The sequence below is a fragment of the Etheostoma spectabile genome, chromosome 7 (genome assembly GCF_008692095.1).
Source record: "Etheostoma spectabile isolate EspeVRDwgs_2016 chromosome 7, UIUC_Espe_1.0, whole genome shotgun sequence".
In the NCBI taxonomy this organism is placed as follows: Eukaryota; Metazoa; Chordata; class Actinopteri; order Perciformes; family Percidae; genus Etheostoma; species Etheostoma spectabile.
This window is the reverse complement of record NC_045739.1, coordinates 11,403,099-11,413,595: the sequence shown is the minus strand read 5'-3', so window position 1 is coordinate 11,413,595 and position 10,497 is coordinate 11,403,099. Positions and strand designations below refer to the sequence as shown.

At 38.9% G+C, this 10,497-nt stretch overlaps 2 protein-coding genes across 4 annotated transcripts in view; both read right to left on the bottom strand.

The window, feature by feature from the left end:
- mapk14a (mitogen-activated protein kinase 14a) overlaps positions 1 to 2,212 on the bottom strand; it is a 14,481-nt gene extending 12,269 nt beyond the window's left edge. For both annotated transcript variants that reach the window (XM_032520298.1, XM_032520297.1), the window contains exon 1: positions 1,795 to 2,212. In XM_032520298.1, coding sequence (XP_032376189.1) covers positions 1,795 to 1,913 — 119 coding nt within the window. In that variant the 5' untranslated portion in view covers positions 1,914 to 2,212. The remainder of the gene's footprint in view (positions 1 to 1,794) is intronic.
- An 884-nt stretch (positions 2,213 to 3,096) lies between these two features.
- Positions 3,097 to 10,497, bottom strand: part of elapor1 (endosome-lysosome associated apoptosis and autophagy regulator 1) — a 10,803-nt gene continuing 3,402 nt past the window's right edge. The window contains exons 8-23 of one of the 2 annotated variants that reach the window (XM_032520294.1): positions 10,257 to 10,345; positions 9,878 to 10,055; positions 9,411 to 9,539; positions 8,804 to 8,894; positions 8,599 to 8,704; positions 8,378 to 8,515; positions 7,525 to 7,788; positions 6,451 to 6,627; positions 6,215 to 6,365; positions 5,592 to 5,685; positions 5,312 to 5,413; positions 5,080 to 5,206; positions 4,350 to 4,528; positions 4,014 to 4,179; positions 3,840 to 3,925; positions 3,097 to 3,799 (exon numbers count right to left, since the gene is read on the bottom strand). In XM_032520294.1, the coding sequence (XP_032376185.1) occupies positions 3,845 to 3,925; positions 4,014 to 4,179; positions 4,350 to 4,528; positions 5,080 to 5,206; positions 5,312 to 5,413; positions 5,592 to 5,685; positions 6,215 to 6,365; positions 6,451 to 6,627; positions 7,525 to 7,788; positions 8,378 to 8,515; positions 8,599 to 8,704; positions 8,804 to 8,894; positions 9,411 to 9,539; positions 9,878 to 10,055; positions 10,257 to 10,345 (2,072 nt within the window). In that variant the 3' untranslated portion in view covers positions 3,097 to 3,799; positions 3,840 to 3,844. Of the gene's footprint in view, positions 3,926 to 4,013; positions 4,180 to 4,349; positions 4,529 to 5,079; positions 5,207 to 5,311; positions 5,414 to 5,591; positions 5,686 to 6,214; positions 6,366 to 6,450; positions 6,628 to 7,524; positions 7,789 to 8,377; positions 8,516 to 8,598; positions 8,705 to 8,803; positions 8,895 to 9,410; positions 9,540 to 9,877; positions 10,056 to 10,256; positions 10,346 to 10,497 lie in introns of both variants that reach the window. The other variant, XM_032520293.1, reaches the window with a different exon arrangement.

The following is a 10,497-nucleotide window of genomic DNA, read 5'->3' as shown; positions in this document are numbered from 1 at the left end:
ACCTTGGCAGTGCCCAGGAGGTGAACAGGCACCTCTTCAGCTACCAGTCCATCACCATACTTTGGTCAGTATGGGGACTTGAATCAGCGACCCTCCGGTTCCCAACCCAACTCCCTACGGACTGAGCTACTGCTGCCCCGGTTAGCGGTTCTCTGTGACTGTGTGTGTGTAACGTTGTAATGCGGATGTACCAATCACTTTCTGGTTGGGAGAACTAACTGTTATTGTTATTATTAATAGTAGTAGTAGTAGTAGTATTTTCTAAATACTGTACAATTTTCTAGTTTGTGCCAAAACAACATTAGCTGTTGCAGTTCCAGTAAAAAATAAACTGGTCAGAAAGTCGCAGTAAACTTAGTTTAACATGTAAACACTGACAATATAAACCAGTGTATTGTTAGGGTGGGGGAAACAATCAGTCATTGCACTGTGAAGCAGACAGTAATCTGACCAGCAACAGATTATCCTATTGCCCAGCAACAGCACAGCTGTCCACTTCCATTTGCAAAACAAACATCTGCCAACTAAATCAAGTGTACCGCTGACAATGTTGTGTCCTAGATAGTATCAGAAGCGTAACCTATTTAATCACCAGACCAGTGCAAAGGGACTATCCTATGAAAGCTTATACTTTTGCAATAGAGAAATCCACCTCATCAGCAAGGTCTTCTAAAAGAAGTCAAGAGGCAAGATCCCATCTCCACTGTAAATGCAAATGATTCTGTGCAGCATATTTCATTAATAAAATTATTTACTGAGGGCTGCATAATAGATGAGTAGTTATCAAGATGTTTTCACTCCAGCTAGAAGACATATTGAAATTATATTGATTTTTGATGAGACTACCTATCTACCTGTATATGTATAACCAGGAACGTTTCCTGGTCTTAATGGATGTTTTATAGTTAAAGTCACTCAACAGTCTGGGCTAGGGCTGCAACTAACAATTAATTTAATTATAGATCAACCTGTTTCTTGTTTGTACAATTAATAGAATTTACATTTAATCTAAAATATATACCAGAAAACTGAAACTAAAATGTTCAGTTACATAAAACAGAAAAGCAACACATCCTGAAACCTGGATTTTTTTGTTGCTAAATGACAATTAATCAGTGATCAAATCTGAATGTGATAGACTACACGAGTGAAAATAAAATAAAAAAGTTGGCCACTTTGTCAACACTACTAGTAATGTTTGCTTTGAGACAATCTCAGAGTATACTAAATATGTAACGTTATATCAATAAAGCACCAATATTATAAATATTGTCACATCATCCATATGAAGGTAGGGGGTCAAAATATATTAGTAATAGCGTTAGGTGTTCTTGACGTTATACGTTTACTTACTCGAATTACATTTTCCAAACCAAATGTCATTAAAGTAGCCTCTGGAAACAGGATATGCAGCTCCAGTATGTCATTAGAAATACTTTTTTAGTATTATTAGTCAGTTCTGCGAATGTCCACTGACCAGATAAAGACTCCGGTACTTTTCAACAGTTGAACGTTATCGTTAGTCAGCAGCTTCCTGTAGTGTTGCTTGTGTGTATCTATGCAGTTCTACAGATTAAATAACGCCACAAGTTTAACAAGTGGATAGCACGACAGAGCCAGAAGGTAAACAGGTTTTCTTGTTGAAAGCCACATCGTGGCTCCACCTTGCTAGCAAACAATCAAGACGAGCTAACCTAACTTTAGCATCTGCAACACAGGCCTCGTCTAAATGAATGGAGGTTAAGTTAGGTGACTAACGTTAGACTATACAAACGAACATATTAAGTGATTTACCACACGGATCCGTAGGCGCCAGAGCCAACCGGGGACAGGTTTTGGTAGCGCTCCGGGACTTCCCATATCGTCTTGTTGACCTCATGCCGATAAAACTTGGGTCTCTCTTTCTGCGACATTCCTGCAGAACGAGCTGCCGACCACCGACTTGACTTTCTGCTCTAGGTGGGTCCTCCGAGGTGTGCAGTTAAACTTTCCCCAAGTTACGAAAAGAGAAGCAAATTAAACGTTTCTCGTCGTTAGATAACTTTAAATAATCGAAAGCTACGATGCTGCCGTCTTGCGAAATTTTGCACAATCACTGTCTGCTGCATGCACGTTTTAAAGTCTTCACCCTATTTGTTCCTCTCTCCGCTTGCTTTCAGATAGCTCCCCAGATTTCACCCCGCTTGCAACACGTAGCCAAATCTCGCGAGAGAAAACAACTTCGGTCAGCCGAGAGAAATGTGGTTCTTTTAACCACATCATCCATCGACTCTCCATGTAGGCTACGAGATGAGAGCAGAAACCAAACTAAATTAAGTAATAATACAACTCATCCCTTAAAATAGTCAAAATTGTGGAGTTATAAAACGTTAGTCAGGGGTGCAATGATTATTTACATCGATTTGTGAGGATTAGTCAAAAAGTCCTATATGGTTTTTATCTTTTCCAATAGAATCCTTTAAAAAAAAAATCCGAAAGGAATTGTATGGGAAATTGTTATTTCATTTCATTTAATATACACTCCAGTTCCATTTTTCTGCACTCAGGCATTGTAGACTACATAATAGAAAGAGTTGTTACCCCTTTATGCCACAAGAGGTTGCATAGAGCTTTTATTACAATTTCAGTCTGCTATTTAAATTCACTAATTATTTTTAGATATAAGATTTGTAATGTGAGCTTTTTTTTTAGGAAAACGGATGGTTGAGTTGAGAACATCCACAAACTGATGCAACAGCCAGCTAATCTGCACCTGCAAGCAATTAGCAAAATCTACTGAAACTCGGTTGTGGCACATTTCATGGTATTGTCTCTTCAAAGTTTAGATGGTTATGATAATATGATGATTCTGGGCTAAAATCACAAGTATTTCCTTATGGATGAGTATGATTGCAAAGTATAGTTTGATTAGGTCATCCACTGCAGGCTCATGCACGCAGCGGCATGGTGATCCTGAAGCAATGTGGTTTCTTGAAGAAAAAACTTTTTTTCCTCGTAAATTTAAGACTTTAATCTCAGAATATTACTCCCTCCCCCGGCTCTATATACTATTTGTTTTCCTTTGGCCGTAATACACTCATTGTAAAAAATACTTTTTATGAAGAGCTATTTTATTAATTAAATACCACATGAAAATGCATTTTTAAACATAAGTAGTAACATAAAAGCATTGTGTAGTGTAAAGGGATGTAATTACCTCATGCTCTGCAATATGATTTTACAAAGAGCACCTGAAGGCAGCATTAGAGGTTATTCTTAATTTTTTAGAGATACATTTGTTGTTGTTTTTTAATGTAGAAAATGTCTTTACTTCACAATAGAGCAAGATTATATCATATCCTTAGGTGCAGCAGAAAAGGTTATCAAAAGTAGCAAATATAAATCACGTATTATTAACATAAGACTGGAGGGCTAGTCTAATAAAAGAACAGAATAGCCTAATGAAAAAGAAAAAAGAAAATAAAAATATACACTCACAGTTATGTAAAATGTACACAGATGTGTGAGAACACATCTACTACAATTGTAACTTCATCCACAGTTTGGCTCTTAAACTCTTGAAACACACCCTTGGGCTTTGAAAAATACAGAATATCCCCAATATGGAGACTTGCTACTGCAATATTAGGTTTGGTAACCTAACATATGACAAACAATACTAAATAAAATTGTTTCTCTTTACATTATTGTAAAGCTCCTGCAGTAAGTAAATATCTTTTTTTAATAAATAAAATGCATTCAACAGCCCATCTCTGTTATCTGTGACTCCGTCTGTTGGAGCTTATTATCTAAAGTTTAACAGATCCTCTGCACTCTGGTAGAAGGATCTGTTCAACCTTCTGAATTAAGCTTCATCTGAGTCCTCCTCTCTTTGATGGCGTGAAGATGATTTAAGTGGAACGGAGTCAAATCCATCTGATGTCCTCTGAAAAGACATTGATAATAAAATAAAGCATGAGAAGTTGCCTTATACCACACAAAGCTCAATGTGTGTTAATGGTGGGATTACTCACCTCTCGTGAGAAGGACTTTATTTTGGTGAAGAAGGATTTCTTGGTTAGGTCCATGAGGTCGTCCTCTGCGTCCTCTCCCTCCATTATTGCACAGCTGTCTGCAGTGGGCAGCTCACACTCTCTACCCTCAGAGCCCATCATCAGCTTGGAGTACTTATACTGCAACCTGCAGACAGAGAATGATACAAAAATAACATCTGGTCAACATACATTGCAGTCTCTTCTTTGGGGTTTTCATACTATAAAGCTTAAGTTTTAGCTTTAATCTTGTTTACTAGCATGACATATTAGTGCTTTAACAAACACCAAAGGAAATGTAAAGCTCAGCAGTCTCACTTGCGTGTCTTCTTCCAGAAATAACAGCTGATACTGATGAGCAGCACAGCAACAATCGTTCCTGTGGAAACACCAAACTTGAGCCAGAAATCCAGAGTCACACAAGTGCTGACTTTTTGTGCTGGTAGTGACTCTCCGCCATAACACTGCAATGGCTGCTGCCATACATAGGTGGTTCTCTGAAAAACACACACACACACACACACACACACACACACACACACACAGAAAGTTAGATTTGCCTCGGTCACATATCAGATCACTACTTGCATCCTAATATTTTCAATATTTTTCTTACAGGAATAATGAGCTTCAGAGTTGTTGGTAGGCAGATTTTGTTACCCTTTGACAGAGTCCAGTCCAGTCTTAATGCCAAAATAAGCTAACCGGCTGCTAGCTGTAGCCTTATATTTAATGGACAGATATGCGAGTGGTATCAGTCTTTTCATTTAACTCTCTGCTAAAAAGCAAATAAATATTTTTCTTAAAATGACAAACTATTAGTGTTTCACAGTATCCATATCACACTTAAAAATTCTGGCTAAATCTTGGATCTTCACAATCCTACCTATAGCGCCTCTGAAATGCAAGATGCCCCTATCTGGGGCTAAATGATCATATAAAATGGAAATTTCCAACACAACACAAGTTTGTGATTGACCTGTGATGGGTTTGTGGGGGTTGAGGTAAAACATTTTTTGTCAATACGTCCACGTCTGTTCAGCACTACCTGTATTCCCTGGATGCAAGCGCTGACAATCTCTCTGTAATGGTTTTTGGTGCAGAGTGGACATGCATGCTGGCTCTGCCACAGAAAGTGGAAAGTACAACCATCACACGTCCCCTCTGAACAGTTACTGTGGAGGCAAACACAGATAAGAGATCACAATTTTGTGTGATGAAAAAGATCTCTAAGGTGTCTTGTGAGATCAAAAGTTGAGCTTGGTCACAGTGAAGGATACCTTGGCAGCGTGACGTGGTCTTCAGCAGTCACTGTGGGATTGCATCTCAGTCTGACGGTGGCTGATCTGCCTTGTTTACAAGCCTGAGTCGTTTCGCTGGACCTGGAAACATCATAAACATGGTTTCAACTTTTACTATGTGATATATTTTTAGACTGTTTTTGATTCTGTATTACATTGCACAATTCAACAAACTATAAAACTTCAAGCATCAAATATTTACTATTAAAATATGTATTGGAAAGCATTACAATGGACTTGTTATTTTATTTTATCTTACTTGTAATAGAAGATGACATCTGGCAGGCCGGAAGCAGAGGGAAACAGCCATTTTGGAGAAGAGATGCTTCCCAGGGTTGTGTCGGTGGTCACACCTTAAGAATAAGATTAAATAATATATAAAAAATTAATAAAAATTGTGAATGTAACCGGTGGTTCCAACTCTTTTTGCTATCAACCACAAAGAGCAATGTACAGTATATGTCAACCTTTTGTCACAGGCTGCATATGTCTGAGATGTGAGCCGTTTAATCCAAGAGCTATTTCCCCTTTTTCAGATTTATATTCAAATCTCTTTTTTTTTTTCAAAGCCTAAGGAAGTAAAACTACACTATAGGGTATGGAACTTCACAGTCATAAAACCACAAGTCTCCAGCCACGATCCTGCCTCTATGAGGCTGTACTGTGGTATAATGGTGCTCTGAGCTAAATGCTAACGTCACTGTGCAAAAGGCTCACAGTGAAAAGACAGACTAACAATATATAACATAAATGGCAATATGTGTTGCCCTTTATTAATATCAGGACGTTTTTAACACAAATGTTCTGTAAATGAATACATTTGGTATTGAAAAATCCTACAAACATATCCAGCAATAGATGTCTGCAGCATTCAGTTCATACCAATGAGGGAGTCACCAATGGTGAAGGGTTGCGTGGAGACCATGCTCTGACTCCTGATATCAGAAGGAACCACAGTGGACTGACAGATGTAACCTTTGACCTCTCTCCTGCTCTCTGTCACATTGTCCACACAGGTAGCCGGTACTCTGCCCTGTAAGAGAAACACAGCAGGTTTAAATGCAATGTCAAACTAGCTTTGACAAAAAAAAAAAAAAAAAGAAATCACAGCTTCTCACCTCTTTCCCACACAGACCCAAATTAAAGCGATTGAAATATCTCAGGCCTTTGTTGGTGAAGCGGGGGCTGCTGTGGAAGCCGGTGACGTTAGACAGAGGAGAAAAGTCATAGTGTAACAGCGCGCCTCCTTTCATCTGAACATCCAACGCACAGTCACTGAGACAAGCTGTGTGGGCCTGAGGGATGGAGAGGTACATAAACGTGCTGTTTACAGTGGGTAGAATAATATCATGTTCCAGCTGTGGTAAACCCAAATAAGACAACTTGGAAATGCTGACATCAGCTGGAATATAAAGGAATGCAAACACCTAATTCTGCCTGCTGTTACAGTGAATCTTAAGTTTATTTGGTTTTCTGTTTTTGGAACTGTGCTTTTGTTTTCTTAAGAATTAAATGTGTGAAAGCTGTATGATGTGGCTCAATATACTGTATATTTGGTGTGAGGCAAATAGCAGACAGATAGCAGACCAGCTGGTGACAAAACAATTCAAAATTAAACATGGCAGAAAATAGTGTCAACATGAGAGCGTTCACTTTTGGGCAGAATGAAAAACAGCGTAATTGCGTAATGAAAGAAGTAAACATTTTGAGTGTTATACAGATATAGGCAGATATGGACACATTCAGGGATATAGCCAGGGTTTCAGAAATGCTGACGTCATCAGTCCAAATTCCCACAAAAGTTTGTAAAACTTTCTGATTTAAATGTTTTGACATTTTCTTTATTATAAATAAATAATTATAATACTAACAATAATATATTTAGTCAATAATAATATTTTTTATTTTTAATAAAATTTCATTTTTTATTATGACTAAAAAAAGTTGACCATAGAGAGATAAAGTCTACAAATATGAAAATCAGCCTTTAAAACCCCCCGACATGGTGTAATTTGAGAGTATTTGCAGAAAATATACTCCTCTCAGGTCGTCAAGGCCCAAAAATTCCAGAAAGAACGCCAAAGATAAGATCTTTGTGTCTTCAATAGCCATGCATACATTTATGCAGTAATATATTTAGCCAGGAATTTGTATTTAGACCTTTTCAGTGGAAAGGATTTTGATCCCATTACCTTGTTTCTCTGTGTGTTTGGTCCACACTGAACACAAGCAGCCTCTCCGACAGGCTGATCGGCTCTGATGAAGGTGTTCGGCGGGCAGCTCTTACACACTCCTGTCTCACTGACCATGTAGTGTCCCGGTGGGCAGGGAACACAGGCGGAGCCGGCCTTAGTGGAACTCAGGGCACAGCGGCGACATTGGGAGGCCACACCTCCGATCACATTGGTTATGTGGATGGAGAAGATCTTTGCAGCATCAGCGCTGTATTTCCTCTCCTGAGGGACAAGAAACACAAGGTGTCATTCGCAAGCTGAGTCGCTCTACACACAATGTAGTTGTCAATTCTGCTTAAAGGACATTTTTAGAAAGTGTATTGCTATTTTCTACTCAGTTATTATGCAGTTCATGTGCAAACATCATTCAAATGTTTTCAAAGTGGACACAAAGCTTCAGATTGCCCCCAAGAGTTCAGTGCAATAGCTGGGGCAAACTCACTGTCAGTGCAAAAACACAAAACAGCAAAAGCGAACATGATACAGCAGTTTGTTATAACAAATTCCAGTGAGAATGCCATATATTTACGGCCATAATCAGTAAATAAATTCACAGTACTTTTTGCTAAATTTGGTGCTTCATTTTCTCGCCCTCTTGAAAATCTAATGGATGTGTCAGGCTTCCTCTACATGCCCCCATTGTTCTCAGCATGTTGTTTTTTACACTGTCTGACTATAACTATTTAACCTTAAAAACGTAAATTAAACGGAAATTACAATTGTTTATGTACAAAATATACGTTATTAAAAACAGACACAAAGTGCACATACTAAAATATGTAAACTATGAGATGAAGGGATTGCGTCTCACCACGTTGAGTTCCTCAGTTCGTTGAAATGTCCAGGTGAAGCTGGCTGTGCTGTTGTTCTGGATCAGGTAGGAGTATGACTGTTTCCTGTTGCTGCCTTTCCACTGCTCCACCACGTCATTATTCCACTGGTTATAACCCTGCAGAAAAAGACACTCACCTCATATATGTGTATATGTGTATATATTTATATATTCATGATGATGTGAGCATTTCCACTCACCGCCAAGAAGTAAAATTTGCAGTCAGCTGTACACGTGGTCTCAAAGACAAAGGTAATGCGAGAAAGTTCACTCCTCTCACTGTCTTTGACCATGGACTGAGGCAGCCTGTGGAAACATGTGGCATTTCATTCAATGTTTACAACTGGGATTTATAGTGTATACATATTAAGATGTTTAATTCCTTTCAGAAACGTTTGACTTTACCTGTACCCAGGGACATTTAACGTGAGCATCAGGTAGTCTGTGTCCTGATCCCCGGGGGTGGTGTAGACATACTCTCCAGCCACCTCCCACGCTGTCGTTACAAAAAAAAAAATTTTTAAACAAATTAACACTCCATTACTATCCCTCTACCAATGCAGACAATAATTGAGGTGGACATGCAGCGTCTTTAAAATAACTCCTCTAACATATGTATACTGCAAATAAGGATCAAAGCATCAATTTATATAATAAGTAATGCATAGTCTTAACCTGTGAATTAATCTTTGACCCAAGAAATAGTAGCAGACAAAATGACAATACCAGCTGTTGTACCTTTGCACTTGAAGATTATTTAGTCAAATGCTGAGGCAGTTTTGTTGCTTATTTACTGAGAATTACATTGTGTACTTTTCCTTTATCTTAAATGTTTTGGTTCTTGATAATTGCTTTTTGGATGTTGTGCTATTTGTGCTTTAACCTCTGTCTGTTTTAGTAATTGTGTTCCCCTCCTGTTCTGTGCTTTTTAGAGTATTTGTTCTGACTGTGATGATTTTCATTTAACTGCCCTTTCCCTCTACACTCTGTTGCCTTATAATGGGTTTCTCACCCGTGCTGTGTTCGGACTCGTCGAATTCTTGATGGAAGATGGAGCTCTTCATGTTGCTCGGCATCGTGTTCCACCATTTGTACTCGAGACCCATCACTGGTTCCGTGCCAGAAGGGCACTTGGTACAAGCTGTGAGTAAATAATGTGTCATTAAGTCAAGAAACACATGGACTAAAAAACTGTTATAACAGTTTTATATACTGTCACAGTTTTATAGTTTTTTTACATCACTTTGCAGTCATGATGTCTAATCAGTTTTGGTGATTTTTTCAGCGCCACTATTACTGCTGTAGGGCATCTTTTTAGCTCAAAGGGTGTTACCATTTATTTGAAATACATTAACAAATATTTAGTGTCAAATTATTAACATTTTGTGAGTAGCCTACACATGTATAACTGTAATTAATAAGCCGCTTAGTCCGACATGTATGTACAGATAGAGTGTAAGGAGTGTACTGATTCTGCACCTGTTCCGTTTGAGTAGAAACCATTGTCGCAGGGTTCACAGGTGGAAGAGTTGGTGACAAAGAAACCCGGGTTACATGGTGGACATGTTTGCTTCTCCCCTGATGCAGGCAGCTTCACGGCTCCTTCAACAGTCTCACTGCAAATCTTAGGCTCGATCCACTTGTACATGAGCTGAGTCTGAGATGCACAGTAAGCCAGACATGAACATGAGCTTTGTAGCGCACACAATCAGCCCAGGCAATTTATATTTAAAGAAACCTAATAGTTGCACCAGATGGCTGTTAGCTTTTTACTAGGTAAAATCTTTCTCTGTGTTCACCTTTACTCAACCATGCAGAAGCTCTGCCTCAACACACGTCATGTCCTTTTCTACATTACCTTTCCCTCAGAGTCACAGGGAGTGTGGGTGTAGAAGTAGTCACTGTTTGTGCACGCAGGTCTCGGTTTGCAGATCCCTGAACCAGCCACTGGAAAAATAGTAACCGAGGGCGACAAGGGAAAACACACAGCTCGCATTAAGATCCAGAGATAAGACAAACCTTACACACTTAAGCAGTAAAAGCAGTATTTGCATGCAGAACGCCTTGCATGTGTGTGTGTGTGTGTGTGTGTGTGTGTG